This window comes from Caenorhabditis remanei, chromosome II (genome assembly GCF_010183535.1).
Source record: "Caenorhabditis remanei strain PX506 chromosome II, whole genome shotgun sequence".
Classification (NCBI taxonomy): Eukaryota; Metazoa; Nematoda; class Chromadorea; order Rhabditida; family Rhabditidae; genus Caenorhabditis; species Caenorhabditis remanei.
The window spans coordinates 16,760,190-16,776,975 of NC_071329.1; the positions used below are offsets into that span (position 1 = coordinate 16,760,190).

Below are 16,786 nucleotides of genomic sequence, written 5' to 3' on the forward strand. Positions count from 1 at the left end.
ATAAACCGCAACGCGCACGCATCGCGACTCGGGGGAAAATTCAAAATTTCAAAAGCCCATTGCGCCCTCGAAGCATTATAATAACAACAAATCTTCAAACAAAATACTTTATTTTCAAACAAACTTCCCAACAATAAACAAGAAATTCAAATAATTATTAGAATCACAGTGATTTTTCAATCACTCAATGAATTCCCAAACATCTTGTTCGATTCCTTCTTTGCAATGATTCAACAATGCATTGCGACGTTGTTCGACATATCGACACTTGTCCTGAACCTTTAGTTTCAACGTCTTCAAATTCTCCCCCTCTAGATCTTGCTCCAAAAATCCGGAGAGTTGCTCAGTCGCCATTTCCATATCTTTCTGATTTGTCTCAAACATCATCGAATGGTTGTTCTTCTGGAGAAAATAGGCGAAGACGTATGTGAACATCATAGTTCTACGAGCAAGAGACAACACATTGACTGCTTCTCTCAAGAATTGAACCTCTCTCCAAGTCATGGAATGATTCTGCATTTGTTCCATCTTCATATTCATTTTCGCGATGAGCCGCTCTTCCATTTTCAGACTCTGCTCATGGCTACGGTAGCGGTTGTAGAAGAAGAGATAGCGGTCATGGTTGTTGCGGAATTGACTACGGTTGTTCTCAGCGGCTTGGTCGAAACTGGAAATTTTTTTAGTATACTTTTCAAATCCCGGTTTCACAAAAATAATCAATTTTTTTAGAAATTTTTTCATTTTTTCATCGAAAATGTGAACATTTCTGATGATTTTTCGGAATTTTTTTCTAATTCTGAATCAAAAAAGTCGAAAAAATTTGAACTTTTGCGCCAATTTTAAAAAATGCTGAAAAGGGGCGGAGCTTGGAAGATTGGGAAAAAAAGAATGTGGGCGGAGCTAATTGTAAGGAAGGCTACGGAAACCACATTTTCTTCAAAATTTCTGAACTTTTTTATTTAGGCTCCGCCCACTCTGCTGTTGAACCAAGAGCAGCACATTTCTAGAAAGTGGGCGGAGCCTATTGGGAGACAAAACTCTGAACTTCTGACAAAATGAAACCAAACAATTTGGAAAATTTAAATTTGAAAATTCCCAAAAAGAGGCGTGGCTTAAAACTTTAAAATGGGCCGAGTCTCAATTTTTTTTCAAACTTTTGTCAGATTAAATGTCCAAATTTTCTGACATTTTTCGAAAATTCAGAGTAAAAATGCTTAAATTAACATGTACCACTTGATTGAATTTTAAACTTTTAGTCGAAAACCAAACTTTTGCAAAAAAAATTTTCAAAGTTTGCTCAAAACATGTTTCTAAACGGGCTGAGTGGGCCGGCCCAAGAATGTTTTCGGTTTTATCCCGGTCCCTGACAAGTCTGCCTATTAGCACAGCACGCTTCTTACAACTGCGCTCTACCGAAACCAAAGAAAATTGTGTGCGAAATTGAGAAACTTAGAGAAAAAGAGACATTTCTCAAGGACATTTCGGTAGAGCGCAGTTGTAAGAAATGTGCCGTGCTAAATCTGTGAACCATCTCCCCCACTCACTCACCTATTACAATTGTACCACGCATTCGCATGAACCGACCACGCATTCATACAAATCCAGCAAAACTGATATCCACATTTCGGATTCGTGCATCTGATATAGTTGCACCCTCCATTCTTCTGAATCGACGTCAAACACTTCGGACAGTCCTTCGTGTTCTCAATAATCCATGTGGCTGTCTCACTACTCTCTCCACATTTTTTGACCCATAATTTCATTTGTCGACAGTCGACCGGCTCGTGCCAATCGTTGGAACAAGCGAAGCAGAAGCGAGTGCCACAGGTACAAACGATGAGGTGGGGGTCACAAGTGGAACCTTTCACCGCCTTCCCACAGTCAATTCCGGGACACCATTCGAGGTAGACATTGGTTTTCACGTAGTTGTTGAGGATGACTCGATGATACGTGTCAAGTACTTTGGTGTCATCGGAAATACACTTGACGACTTGCTCATCCGGAATAATCAATTGGCATTTCGGCGCCATGCACTCAATTTCGCTCTGTCCCTCTTTGATCTTCTCCGTTATATACGCCTTCCAGCATTGACTACAAGCCAAATGAGCGCAGGACAGACCTGTGAGCGGTGCCATGTCACAACAGATGTCACACTCGCCATCTGCCGAAGAAGGCGTTTGAAGAGGGATGTTGGCTGCTGATAGAAAAGTTTCCAGGTCAGCGCTGTCGTAGAATTTGTCAATCAATGCTTCCTGATTCCATTTGTGATTTTGCAACAGAATACGACAGACTCCTTCGGTGACTTGAATAGTTTCTTGGACACTTGTTATGACTTCTTCCATGTCAGATTTTAAGCCTTCGCGGTCGAGAATCTGGAATTAAAAATTGAAAAAAAAATTTCTAGAAAAGTGGTTAACCTGATCATCAACCGTCTCCTGCTCGAAACTATCATCATCGTACATGTCATCATCGGAACTCATTTTGATGATCTACCTGAAATGGGAGGAAGTTATAGAAGAAATGAAATTCTATAAGAAATCAGATATATTTCATTACGTGGATTATGCTAAATGTCAGTTTATTCGATTAAGTTACAAGAATATTGATTAGAACGGAACGATGTCTCTAGTTAGGAAGAGGTTGAATCAATATGCAAGCGAAAACAGGGAGACGAATGAAGGTATGCGTTCTTCTCATATTGAGTTATGGGAAAACCGCGACGCAACACGCATCGCACTCAATAACGCTCACATATTGTACATCTGTTTCGAAATGGCCCGTTGGTAGAGGAGGTATGCAAACATTCCCAGAGAACAATTATATAGAACAATTACTCAATTTATTTTCTGGTTCTTGTAACCGCACTCTACAGATTAGAGAGACGCAAAAAGAAGAAAGAGTTGTGACAAAGGGAAGATTTCAATAGAGCGCAGTTGTAAACACTGGGCTGCCCTAATATACAGTACCGCTCAAAAGGTTATCAACATTGGCTGTTTTTAGTAGAAAATGACCAGCTTTGGCAGTGTATTTCGGTGTCAACTGAATGTCTGACGAATTTTATTTTGTATGAGTTGGATAGAGCAAAAATAGCACATAATTTTTGTAGTTGATCATTTTTTGGTAGGTATTAGCGAAATATTGGAGTTTAAACAACCTGTAACTTTTAAGATAGCGTTTCTACGAAAAAATGGATAACTACAAAAATGATGTGCTATTTTTGCTCTGTCCAACACATACAAAATTGAGTTTATCGAATAATCAGGTGACACCGAAATACACTGTCAAAGTTGGTCATTTTCTACTGAAAACAACCAAAGTTGATAACCTTTTAAGGAGTACTGTAAACGGACATCTGCAAAAACATTAAGATGATAACATTCAAAAATTATAAAACTATATTTATTTTGCAAATGTGTGAACACAGATAATCAGTTTAGATTGTTCCATTTACAGACAAAACTTTTATCTGAATCTTGGTGGCATTGGACCTGAAATTCAAGATTTCTTATGTGTTAACCCACAATCAAAATACTCACAATATTCACAAGTCTTTGTGCATAATTCGATTTCTTCTTTCAACGATCCTAACAGTTTACGGTAGCATCCCAATCTTGACAACGGACACATACTCTTTCCATTCGAATCGAGTTGATCTTCACAGGCCACTTGGCGAATTTTCGATTCTTTACAACACATTTGATTGATAACTTCGTAGGAGCCAAGGGGACACATGCCCATGGGAGAAGCTGTACGGATTTAGGTTACTGTAACTCGGAATTTTCAGAAGAATAACTTACGCCCGTATTCTCCTCCTTCCTCACAAATAGTCTTCTGTGCGGAACAGAAAACTATGAAAACCGCTAAGATTGCTAAAGAATAAATCATGATTTTTTGAAATGAAGAGTATTTTAAGGAACGCATTTTATACGTACGAGCCGAACTTGGATAAGCTGGTCAAACATTCACATGGCTAAGTGGCAAGCTATTGGATAGACTGTTGTTTGGCCCATGATCCACTTCGAAAGTTTTGATTTTAGTTGTCAGATGAAAAAGAACATAGATATCAAACACTGAACTAATTTGATACAAACCATTGTCACCAACTGAGTAAATAAGGAAAAAGATGAGAGATGGATTACCACCTTGAGCTATTGTGTTTGTTCAGATGGTAATGTCTGAGTGGGAGTTCGAAACTAGGAAACAGCATACTTGCGACGGGCCGAGTTTTAGTACTACAACTGAATTCGTATGGGAAAGCAAGTATGGAAAAAACAAATTTGTCCTGGTCGAAATAAAAAGTTTTTTCGACCCAACCCGGGGTTTGAAATTCAATTGATTATAAACCAGCGCAGGTGTTTGTCTCAAAAAGCGCTTCTAACTTTTTCACTGTGCCACTTGTAACAGTACTAACTTATATTGTATGCAATAAGAAGAATGTGAAGGCGGTTATCTCATTTGTGAATACACGGAATATTTTTTGCAGAAATTGTAGATTGAACTATGCAGTTGGTCCACTGGGAAGGGAAACTACTATCTGAAGAAAATCAGTTCTTAATTTTTGATAAATTTCTGGCAACTTCGTGAGCCATATTAATAAGACCACTATACGTACAATTCTGTCAGAATTGTATCTTTTTCCTTGATGTAAGAATCATAGTTACATTTTCTTTGTCTCGGCTCTTTTCATCTTACCGCTCTTTGATGGTTCACCGTCTAAAAAAATCTATTGGAAATTTCACGGAATGGTCTCGTAGTTCAAAAAAGGTTAAATGTCGTATTTTTGAGTTTTGCAGGTCTGAAAAGAATTGAAAATAATGTTATCCGCTTCGAGACCATTTCGAACAAATTGGATGTGCCCTTAACACCCCCGGTAAGTGCTCGCGAGCCGATAATAGCAAGTGCGTGATCATGTGGCCATTAAAACGCTGAAATTTTGCGAATATAGAAAAAAAGCGAATTTTTATATTAAAAAAAACCGTTTTTATTAATTTTATGTGAGAAATTAATACAAATTATAAAAGGGAACATATTAAACATTAAATGCTTACTTTAAATAAATTTTACAACATAAATTTTACAAGAAAATTTAAATTTTTTCAATTTTCTTGAATATTCCCTTCCAATTATTATTAAAACTATCAGTTACCGGAGTATCAGATTTTGAACGGTTCAAATTGCTTTGAACTCGGAGAATTTGGCGACGTGGAGTCGATGTGAGTGGAAAATGGGCCGATAGGCGTGGAGGACGAAGAATCTGGAAAAAAGTAATATTGAAATGTTAGCATTACAAAGAATAAACTCACTGATGGGCCAATTCCAGTCGAAGTTGACGGAACGTTTGGGTCAGACGGGAAAACAATCTGAGCTGGAGAATGTGGACTTTCTCTTCGTCTTGGTGGAGATGGAAATCCGTAGTTTCCAGGTGGGTCGAATTCGACGTCATCTTGTCTTTTATTTCTTCTTTCATCGATTGGATGGCCACCCATCGAAGTGTCCGAGTATTCTTCATCATCGATGATGTCGACTCTTCTTGGCGTATGGTAGTATCTTGGATCATGATTATCATCCAATGGCAGAGGCAAATCTGAAGTGGAACCTCCGTCATTGGAACCTTGATCATCCGCTTCTTCGTCACCCATTGAAAGGTCCGAGCCTTCATCATCATGTACTTGTTTCAAAGATTCCACGATATCGTTGATATCAAACTTCTCGTTGTCCAAACATTTCCATTCTGGATTTTTTAGAAAAAAAACCGTCTCCAAATTACATGGGTTGAGAGCGTTTTTCGCTTCAGGATCTTTTCCGATAACTAATTTTGGCTTAAACAAGCCAAATGGATAGTCATACTTGTACTCGTTATCGGCGAGTGCCGTGACGATCTGAAAAAAATATGAAATAGAAAAAATCTCAGTTTTGCTATAAATTTACCTCGGAAACCATGTTGCGATCTTGTGGCGGCGCATCCGATGTGGCGAAAGTTTCTGTTGTCTTTTTCTGACCACCAAAACTGGATAAAATTCGCATATTAGCATATGCCAATTCGACTTTTATTGGAATAATCCTGGTCAATCCTTGCAAAACACCATCGATAGACGAATGCAGAGATTCTGCATAGAAACAGTCGGCACACCGACTACCATGACGAATTCCTTGCCACAATGGGAGAAAAATGTTGCTAACAAAGAGATAATCAAAGTTTTTCTTATCGACTTTGAATTTTCGAAGATTTGCTTGCACTTCTTCCTCCCCGCGACTCCAATTCATCCATTGAGTGATGAGAGAACACCATCTTGCTGCCTTTTGGAACCTGAAACAAAGAATTATTAATATTTCTTACGAATTTATTAAAAAAACTTACTGGAATTGTGAAGATTCCAACTGTCTGTGCTCGTCTTCAATGAAAACATCTGAAGGAGTTTCGATTGCCATAACTGCCTCCTTCAATCTTGAATCGACAAAGCATTCATAAACAGACGGAAAACAAGATAGTCTTCCAGAGTCAGATCCAGCAGTCAAAACAATTTGCAGATTTCCATTTGCATCGAAATTTACTCTTTTACCGAAGTTATAATTGAGAGAAATCCATGATTGAGCTCCAATCGTATTACTCGCACCAAAAAGCTTGCAACAATGCTTTATGCAACAAGAATACTGTTTCCAGTCATCTCCGATATTCAATATGTTGAAACGTTCAGCGATCTCTCCACCGAAACCTAACACAACTTGTCGGAGTTTGTGAAAATCGGTCTTTTCTGAAATATAATAAGTGAAATTTAAAACTAATATTACTTTTACTTACTAAAATCGGTGACTTTTTGTGCCATATTTGACACTAAAGTATCTTTGTCCGAACTTTTGGTCACTTTTTGAGATCTTTTGGATCTTTTGTGAACTCGAGCTGGACGAGCTGGAACGTCATCATCATCTGAACCGTCTTCTGGGGGCTCTTGGTGTCCTTCTTCCTCCTCATCTTCTGGCGGCTCTGATTGGTTTTCTTCCTCCTCCTCCTCCTCCTCCTCCTCCTCCTCAACTTCTGCTTCCACCTTTTCCGGCTTTCTCTTTCTTGTTTCATTCTTAGTTCTCTTTTTTGGTGGAGAAGCATGCTCGTATTGAGTAGTTTGTGTCGTTTTGCGACTGCTTTTTTTTCTTGGTGAGCGAACCATGTCTGAAAAAATTAATAATAAATGCAAAATTGATAAATTAACAAATATAAACAATTAATACGTGACAAAATGTATTTTTAAGATAAATTCATTTAAAAAATCGAGAAAATTACTAAAAATATATACATTAAAGCTGAAAATCCCGCAAAAAATGCTGAAAATCTAAAAAATACGCAATTTCGCGGGGGTTACTGTCGTTCCAAAAGTACGCAGAGCGGTGTTGCACTAAAAATGCACAAAAGAGCCCAGAAGTGTTGAACGGACAAAAACAGATGCCACCATTGGATTCGTCTCGAAAAATAGAGTAAAAACAAAAAAAAAAGTTAATATTTATTTTTTTCATTTTAATTATTTTCAAAAAAGTTATGCACCAAGAATAAACAGGAACAGAGTAAGATTTAATTGAAATTAAGATTTTTTAATAAATCGAATGATATTCGAACACGTGCTCCATATCATAACATTTTATCATAACACCAAACAATTCAATCATTAAAGATAGTTTCAAAAAAAGCCAAATATATTTTAAAAAGGATTAAGCAACAACAATATTATCAATACAGTTCTCACATTTCTCAACAAGACCGCCCAATAAATAGTACTGTGCCTCTTTCAAAACCTCTCTGAGCTCCCTGTTGGTTTCCGGTAACTCCACATCTCCATCTCTCATGAAGTTGAGTATGATGTCAAAGTGTTTGGGGGATCTATCGATGAAAATCGACTCGAAATCCTGTTTTTTCACCTGAAAATTAAAAGGATTTGACTGATAAAGGCAGAGTATGGCTCACAGATATCTCATTATCCAGCATTGTCTTGAACATTCCATTGAATCTTGTCAGTGTAGACTTTGTGGTTTTGAATATGGTACCACCAATGTCCAGTTGAACAATGTCAACAACTGGAGTGGAGTTACGAGAAGATTTTCTGGAGGAAACGAGTATTTCATGAAACTTAGTGTTATACACTTACCTGCTCAAATGATCCGTGCAATAATTGGACAACTCTATCAAATCATAGAATTTTGCTTCTTCCAGAATCTCCTCGACTTCTTTATCAGAATCTGGCAGGCCCACTTTTCCATCTCTCAGGAAATTCAATATCAATCGGAAGTGTTTTGGGTCACGATCGTAGAACACAGGATCCATTTCTTTAACTTGTCCGTCGGTATCAGCTTTATTATTATGTTCCTGTTTTTTATTTTCCTGTTTGAGTATGAGCAATATAATCTGATTTCTCTATTTCTGAAACTAACCAGTTTGAATTTGTATTTCGATACTGCTCTGTTGTATGGAATATGGTGCCACCAACATCCAGCTTCACAGTTGGAGAGCAATTCTGAAATTTATTCTAATGTACAAATAATTTTTTTCAACTTACTGGGTAGTCAACGGGGATACCAACAACTTTGATAGCATTGATGTCCACTCTGATGCTCGAAAATCGCGAGTCTGGGTCATTTTGAAACAGCTTAGCTCGAAGCATCGTTTCTTTCCCTTCGTGCTTTTTCCTACTTTTTTCATAATAACCATTGATTGAATTCACAGCCCGGTATCTGTATTCTGATATGCTTATTTCAGCTTCCACTTCCAGTTTTAACGAGTCAGGTACGTTGCTTGTGCATTCTGAGAATAAGCGAAACTCCCAGCATTCACGATTATCATCACTGTCCAATTTATTGATGGTGAGATTCCTAAAATAAATTTTGTTTCAAATGTAATTGCGATCTAAATCTATAATGAGCAATCACCGGCTCCTGGGGTACCCTTTCAAAGTTTTGAGAGTATTTGGACTATATATAAAAAAAGTATTGATTAAAACAAAAACTTGACAAGGCTCACCAATCATAGCACAGGAAGTTTCCAAAGTTCCGTGTAATTGGCTCAGAGTGATGTCGCTCTAGATCAACGACTGTTGATAACATTTTCTGTAACTGGAATATTAGAGATATATCAAAACAAAGAAGTTAAGATAATAAGAAAATAAAAATAAAGTTCAGTAACGATTATGTGTGTTTAGGACAACCCATAAACGGTTATGCGCTTTATAAGGATTTATTAAGACTATAAGACAAGCTTACATGTAAAGTGGCGCGGGCGAATAAGGAATAACAAAGGATAAGTCAAAAGGGAATAGAAAACAAGTTAGGGGTACGAAGATCGGCCTCGAATGAGCTTCCGCTCGGCCTTATATACTGGTCTGGGGGTGGGTGAGATTGGCGCCCGCGGGCATAGGGCAAACGGGAGAGGTCAAATGGTGGGACAATAACAAAGGGTGAGAGATAGAAGTGCGCGTGGAGACGCAGACAATGAAAGTTAGAATTATCAGTCCGTTGAATCCAGTCCATACTTTACACCTCCCATATTTTATTCGAGATCGTCCTCGATCGTCCAAAGAACGGACTGATGACTTGATCCATCGATCATCCTTCGACTGCTTGGTTTGGACCACGGTGTTGCCTGATTGACACGAAGTGTGTTGCCGAAAGTGGCCAGAGCTCACGTGACTAGAATGTCCAGTGTAGAACCAATGGTTGCAGTGAACGAATTTCTCTGGAAACCGAACAAAAGTCATGGAAATTTGGGGTTCAAAAAGGTGTGAAAATTGGTTTGGGAAACCGCTTTTCCTAGGTCTACACCAAGAAATGCATCCAGGATGACATTTCCCGGCTCCCTTTTTCAAACGAGACCGTCCCTGGTCTACTAAACCAAGATAAACTTAGACCTAGGAAAACTTATTCTTTCGGCCAAATTTTGTCCACTGGGTCATGGCGCTTGGTGGTCGTGTTTGATGGGTCTAGTCCCAGCTTATGGAACAGTAGTTGTCCTTTCGGAGTTTATTGCACGACTCCTTGAGCTCATGGGTTTGGGTGCCCTGCCGCAGAATCATCCCGCTAAGACACGATGATTCGTCCTCCGTATCCACCAGTTTGCGGGCTGCTTTGGTTTTGGATTGAAGGGTTTCTTCTTCTTCAGACGCGTTCGTGATCATCACCGCGACGTTGTTAGCTGACATCACCGTTGGAGCCACGAACAGACGCTCACTTGGCAGACGCGGTGGTACTGCCAGAGTAGTGAGCTCCGAGGTGCGACTGAATTCCTCTGGGATAGTACACTTCACCATCCGCTCCGATCTTGGAGGGATTACCGTTCCTTCCGCTTCCTTGATGTCTAACTGTGGTGGGTTTGAAACTGCAGACGGGTTGGCTCCGAGTGGTAGAATGTCCTTCCCAATATGGAGTGATGCGTTGGCGTAGTCGAAGACGAACATCGGCAGCCTTGACAGCAAATCGTTGCCAAAGATGACATCGCAACCGCGTGGGTTTCCAGGAGTGCAACTACCGACAGTGAAGTAGGTACGCTGAGTGATGCTCGAAGAGCCAATCTGGAAGAGAATGTCGGCGTAGCCGGCCATTCTTACCTGGTTACCTCCTATGCCACAGGCGTGGTCAATAGGAGTCTTTGTCAGCTGCTCGATTCCCAGAGTCTTGCGTGTGTTGTCGCCAGCGATGGTAATGTTGGATCCCGTATCGAACAACGCACTACACTTGAAGCCATTGGCTTTGATTGTTACCTGAGCTGTGATCTGCTCCGATCCGATACGATGCTGATTGAAGCCAGCTTGCTGCACTTGAGGATTCAGCTTTGCTGGCTGTGAAGGCCAGTGTATCATTGAAACGCTCGCGTTGCTTGCGTAGTAACCATCACCAGTCATTCTGTCATGCCGCTTCTGAAGCTCCTCGATCTGATCATCGCGTGCTTTGATTGCATTATGAAGAACTCTCACTTCTTCTTGAAGAGCGACTACGTTGACGCCAGAACCATTATCCGCACGATGGTTGTATACTGGATTTCTGGGTCCGTTGGGTTGCCAACCGGCATTCTGGTCTCTCTGCTTTTGTCGACAGTCTCTGGCATAGTGTCCTGTTTTCCGGCAGTAATGGCATTTTCCTCGGAATGGCTCGTTTCCATCCCTACGATTTGGGCTGTAGTCTCGCCTTCTGTCATCCTGGAAATCGTCTCGTGAACTGTTCCGATTCTTGTAATCGATGACCATGTTTGTCAGAGTGGTTATCAACTCAGCAGGAAGTTGAGCACTTGGTGTGGGTTGATCTGCCAGTGACAAGCATCCTTCAACTGTTAGAGCGATGCTGAGTGCTTCTTCAGGCGTTGCTGGTGTACGGAGCATGACCTGGGTCTTGATTGTCTGGTTCAACCCGTTCAGGAACTGTTCGAGTGTGAGTTCTTTTTGAAACCCGGAATTACCTGGGTACGACTGCTTAGCTAGCTTGCTGAGCCTGTGGAAGAAGGCATCAGCAGATTCTCCGGTAGCCTGCTTGCATGAGCGCAGAAGTGCCTTGCTTCTTTGCATGTGACTGGTGCCTACAAACATCTCCTTCATTCCTTGGACAATGTTTTCGAACGTTGCGTCCGGTTTCTCTGCCAGAATGCTCTCTGCTCGGTCCCTTGCTTGATCCTTAAGAGCTGTGAGGAACACTCGCTTTTTGTCTTCATCCGAAGCATCCGCATTCATCGCTGCCACTCGATCGTTGAATGCCCGCACGAATCCATTGAAGTCTTCTCGAGTTGTGCCACCATAACTTTCCAGCGGAAGAGATGTTCCGAATGATAGGACCATTACTTGAGGAGTGAAGCCATTCTCGATGTAGTCTTCGTTGCTTGCTTCGACCTGTTCCTCGGTGTGATTCCCTTGGTTGACCGATGTATCTTTGTCGCCTGAAAAGTTCTCCAGATCCCGGATTTCTCCGATTTCTTTCAACCGATTAGCAATGTAAGCTGTATTCAAGCCGAAGCCCGAGATACCAGCTGTTTCAGGTGTATTTCGAGACGGGATCAGGCTTTCACCCAGAGCACCGCTCGGTTTTATGTGTATGACTGGAGGAGTGACCTCAGCGAGATCAGACACGGCAGTTGATGGGCTGACGCAGTGGTCAGCCCGTTCACCAACCCCGTGACTGACCTGTGTCGCTTCGGCGTAGCCTTCTCCTCCTTGGCGGTTGTTGCTTTGACGTTCCAGTCTGAAAATATGAGCGTAGCCTAGGCGATTGACGACGGGAGAGAACGGAAATAGTCCGCGAAAGGCGAAAACATACGTAAAACAGCGAAAATATTTTAGGCCAAGACGAAATTTTGTCTTTCTCAAAAATTTTGTGAATTTGGGCGGCGGTTTATCCGAAAACTAGCTGAGGCGCTTGCTAAAAATTTTAAAAGCCAAAGAAAAGCGAAAATTTCGGCCAAAAATAGCGAAAGCGGAGAGAAAACGACTCCGGCGACGTTTCGAAAACCAAAATGACGACTTGTTGTTGTTGTTGTTGTCGCTCGCTCCAGCTTACGGTAGGCGACGCGGTCGCGTCTGCGGTTTGTCGTGGCGAGACCTGTCGGCTGCGCCTTACCATGCGCCTTTCCTCAAGAAGTTCTTACTGTACTTCATTGATTTACGAAGAATGTTATTTCTTCGCGTCGAAAAACTTGGAGAACGAGTGGAATTTCAGATTTTTCAGGCGTTTTTCCACTTCCGATGGATTTTGATGGAAATCCGACGTCAATCCCTGACCATTGGTGCTTCCGGACCGTACAAATGATAACGATTTGTGTTTCTTCGTCCGTTTTCCAGCGAAAAACTTCCTCTTCTTCGGTTCATCTTCCTTGTGCGACGTAGTTGACCTGTCGGCTTGCTTCTTTGTTACTCGGCGATCCTTCTGGGATGTCGAAAATCCTTTGCCACTTGCTTGTGGCGCCTCTTCCCTGTTTAAAGGGTTGTTTTGACAGGTTATATTCCGTCTACCTGTCTCCATTCTTCTTCAGCTCGCGATCAGAGCTCCTGCTAACCGCGCAAGACAGGCGGTCTTCCCTAGCTAGAATAGGGGAGAGTGTCCACAGGAAATTCCTGTCCTCACCTCTCGTGGTGCTCATCTGCGAGACCTATGCCTTCACTGCATACCGTCCTTCATAGCCATTCGCCGACCAAAATCTGATAAAAATTTATCGAGGATAGCTCACTCTGGTGTCTCACGACAACAGAAGTAAGGTTTTAAATGTTGTGTAGAGAACTACATGTCTTATGGACAGAAGGCAATTCCTGAGCGAGAAGGTGGCAGTTAGAGGGTTGACACGGTGGTCATCCCATTACTAACCCCACACAACCCGCTGTAACCAGGAAAAGCGCTAAACTTACCGACTTTCGACGGGAAACTGTCCTGTAGTCGAGTTGAGTGTGATTGCCACGATTTTCCGTGTGGTGTTGTCCGAAAATCGATGATGGGTCGAGATGTGTTGTTCCAATCCGTCGCGAACTAGAAGGAGTCCCAAAAATGGGAGAGGGGGGCTCTGTCGGGGGGAATTTCCGACAGAGAAACGATAACGAGTTAAAACGGACCGAAAAATTGCGATGCATCAGCAATTTTGTTAAGAGGGGAAGGGGGGCAGCGACGGCTGACGGCGCGAATTCAGGCTCGTCACAAGTTAGCTAACTATGGTTACCGTGGGTGCACCGCTAAAAAAAGGTGACCCGATTACCTAACACCGGTGAAGGCGGTTGACGGTGTCGCGCTTCCCATTAACCTACGTTAAAGCCTAAAAATGTTAAAATTTACCTAGAAACTACCTATGTTAACCTACAATTACTAACCTAAAACTACGGGCGTGCACTCCTGTTGACTAGAAATAGGAAGTAAAAGTCCTAAGCGCGCTAAAATAACCAAAAATCAATAAGAAGCGGGGTGGGTGGGTGGGTGTTTAAACGTCTTAAAATTAAGACGCGACTCGCTGCTACCAGTAACGATTATGTGTGCTTAGGACAACCCATAAACGGTTATGCGCTTTATAAGGATTTATTAAGACTATAAGACAAGCTTACATGTAAAGTGGCGCGGGCGAATAAGGAATAACAAAGGATAAGTCAAAAGGGAATAGAAAACAAGTTAGGGGTACGAAGATCGGCCTCGAATGAGCTTCCGCTCGGCCTTATATACTGGTCTGGGGGTGGGTGAGATTGGCGCCCGCGGGCATAGGGCAAACGGGAGAGGTCAAATGGTGGGACAATAACAAAGGGTGAGAGATAGAAGTGCGCGTGGAGACGCAGACAATGAAAGTTAGAATTATCAGTCCGTTGAATCCAGTCCATACTTTACAGTTCTGTTGAGAAATCGTATCGGGAACGCCAAAAAATTAGTTGAAAGCCCCTGAATCTTTGAAAAAAATTGAAATGTATAGTGAAAAGGAGAGAGAGAGCAAAACAAGAAAGAGACACAGTTGCAAAAAGAAGGAAATAAACAGCCAACGCAGAAATGTGACCCTTTTTCTTTTTCTCTGCGTCTATGTTTCTATTTTGTTGGGTTGAGGGAAACAAATAAACATGTCACAAAGAGAAACGAGAGATAGGAAAATGAAAGAGGGAGTGGTCATTGGACTTTAGAAAAATATTTTGCTCATTGCTAAAACATTTTAGCTTCCAGACTGGGGGGAACGAGAGGGGTAAAGAAAGAAAACTAAAACAAATAGAGGTTTCAAAATATATTTAAAAATAAATATTTTTCCACAACTTTGGCCGTTTTCAGTTGAAAATGTCTAAATTTGAGAGTATGTCATGGTATCAATGATTGTCCCACCAAGTAAAATTTTTATGGACCATACAGAACAAAGGTAGAACTTCATTTTTGTAGTTGAATACTTATTTGTAAGAACACTTCTTAGCAAGTTACATATCAACAAAGTAATTTCTCCCTCAAATTGTCCCATTTCAGTGAAAAATAGAGATTTTTGAGCTGTCCCCTTAAAATTACCATAACTCTCTGGGAAGTGTCCGTACAAAAAAGTTGTCAACTACAAAAATAGAGCCCTACTTCTAATCTTCATAAATAATTAGAAACCCATTGATTGTGACAATCATTGATACCATGTCATTCTCTCAAATTTGTACATTTTCAACTGAAAACGGCCAAAGATGTTTATGGTCATTACTGTACTTGTAAGGATGATTAGGCCACAAAAAGAACAAAAACGATCCGTAATTCTGAAGTCTTTCAGAAGGGAAATTTCTTCTTTCTTCTACACAACTATCGTAGAACAGCATTACTCAATAGGGAAGTGTGCGGGGTAACAGCAGAGTTTGGGAATATGTGAACCAGAGCTGTGCGGAATTCCTTCTTCCTTCTTCCTTCTTCCTTTTTTGAAATTTTATTCCTTCTTCCTTCTTCCTTCTTCCGTTGAAATTGTTCGCCACTTCCGACTTCCGTGTTAAAAGTTCACAAAATTTTTGTAATTTTCGACGGAATTTCAGCGGAGTTTTGGTGATTTTTTATAGAATTTTGTATGCAAAACAACGCCAAAATTCGCTTTCAGAGATGGCTAGAAAAATTTTTCCTCAAATTTGTCATTTTCAAAATTAACTTCCGACTTCCGGGTTCGGACCCAACTTCCTTCTTCCTTCTTCCGGGCTTTTTTCCCTTCCTTCTTCCTTCTTCCTTCTTCCTTTTTGAAAATTTTCGTTCCTTCTTCCTTTTCCCGTCTTCCTTTTTGAAAATGTTATTCCTTCTTCCTTCTTCCTTCTTCCTTTTTTGAAAATTTTACTTCCGCACAGCTCTGATGTGAACAGTAGAGGTAGTCGACATGTTGAGGTTGAGTAAATATGTCACAATGAACAACAGGCGATAATGAGATGTCCTACTCCCTCATACCGTCTTCCCCACAGACCACATCCACCTTCTTCGTAGACGTTGTAAAAATCAATAGGACCTATGTTGGTCTCCGTCAGAATTTAGTTTGTTCAAGTCTCCAAAATGTCTAGACCACTATCATACGTGAGTCTGAAATGTGTTATCCTATTTTTGGAACCACATTCAAGGTAAGGTTATATTATTTGTTCAAATCTACTTTTACTTTTCCAGATTCAAAGTGATTGCCAGCATGTCGTCGCTTAAATTCGCTGATTTGGCGATTCCATTTCATATTCACAATTTGGATTTGGAGCAGTCAAAATTTAAAATCAATCAAGCAGAGTTCAAATTTGACATGGTTAAGATATTCAACAAGGACAAGACGAGATACAATGAGTATTTCCGATTGACAATAAATGACATCACTCATGAATATCTGAATGCACAGGAATCAATTGAAAAAGCGATGTGGTACTTGGCGAAGAAACTGTTCAGAGACAATATGATAGTGACTAATTTGAGTCTGCGGAGTGAAGGAGAGGTGAGATTGACCTGGCTGCCGTTGGATCTCAAGCTGAAGGCTCATCAATTGTTTGTAGGACAAGGTGCTTCTTTGAATCAGGCTAAGCAACTAACCAGAGACTGTGACCCAACTATTCAACGGGTATGATAAAATTTTGTTGTTATTTGAAATGCTCTTCTTATTTCTAACTGTATGCTAACACCTCACAAGGGTGCGAGGCGTAAAGTCCGCAGCGAAAAGTTTTTGAATTTTTTCCAAGTCGCATTGCGTGCGCGTCGCGGTTTATATTGAAAGATTCGACAAATAAACTATAAATTTGGATTTGGCACTCCAACTGTTTTTTGGCACCGTGCCAACCGTTGTGCGACGGAGCGCGTTTCCGTACTATAGATTTGACTTTTATAATCATGTAAGATCAAGATTATTCTA

General features: G+C 40.8%; 5 protein-coding genes across 5 annotated transcripts; 1 reads left to right on the forward strand and 4 right to left on the reverse strand.

The window, feature by feature from the left end:
• Positions 1–180: 180 nt before the first annotated feature.
• GCK72_007489 (uncharacterized protein) lies at positions 181–2,480 on the reverse strand (the record flags this gene model as incomplete). Its single annotated transcript, XM_053726245.1, has 3 exons — positions 181–667; positions 1,549–2,372; positions 2,418–2,480. 3 exons carry the CDS (start codon positions 2,478–2,480, stop codon positions 181–183), a joined length of 1,374 nt encoding a protein of 457 aa, XP_053590439.1.
• A 982-nt stretch (positions 2,481–3,462) lies between these two features.
• Positions 3,463–3,885, reverse strand: GCK72_007490 (uncharacterized protein; the record flags this gene model as incomplete). Its single annotated transcript, XM_053726246.1, has 3 exons — positions 3,463–3,488; positions 3,537–3,746; positions 3,798–3,885. 3 exons carry the CDS (start codon positions 3,883–3,885, stop codon positions 3,463–3,465), a joined length of 324 nt encoding a protein of 107 aa, XP_053590440.1.
• A 1,201-nt stretch (positions 3,886–5,086) lies between these two features.
• On the reverse strand, positions 5,087–7,163 carry GCK72_007491 (uncharacterized protein; the record flags this gene model as incomplete). Its single annotated transcript, XM_053726247.1, has 5 exons — positions 5,087–5,254; positions 5,304–5,879; positions 5,929–6,307; positions 6,359–6,752; positions 6,800–7,163. 5 exons carry the CDS (start codon positions 7,161–7,163, stop codon positions 5,087–5,089), a joined length of 1,881 nt encoding a protein of 626 aa, XP_053590441.1.
• Positions 7,164–7,698: 535 nt separating this feature from the next.
• On the reverse strand, positions 7,699–9,734 carry GCK72_007492 (uncharacterized protein; the record flags this gene model as incomplete). Its single annotated transcript, XM_053726248.1, has 7 exons — positions 7,699–7,905; positions 7,952–8,087; positions 8,133–8,365; positions 8,416–8,498; positions 8,675–8,853; positions 9,002–9,093; positions 9,510–9,734. 7 exons carry the CDS (start codon positions 9,732–9,734, stop codon positions 7,699–7,701), a joined length of 1,155 nt encoding a protein of 384 aa, XP_053590442.1.
• Positions 9,735–15,957: 6,223 nt separating this feature from the next.
• GCK72_007493 (uncharacterized protein) lies at positions 15,958–16,504 on the forward strand (the record flags this gene model as incomplete). Its single annotated transcript, XM_053726249.1, has 2 exons — positions 15,958–16,022; positions 16,066–16,504. The coding sequence occupies 2 exons, from the start codon at positions 15,958–15,960 to the stop codon at positions 16,502–16,504; spliced, it is 504 nt and encodes a 167-aa protein (XP_053590443.1).
• Positions 16,505–16,786: the final 282 nt, after the last annotated feature.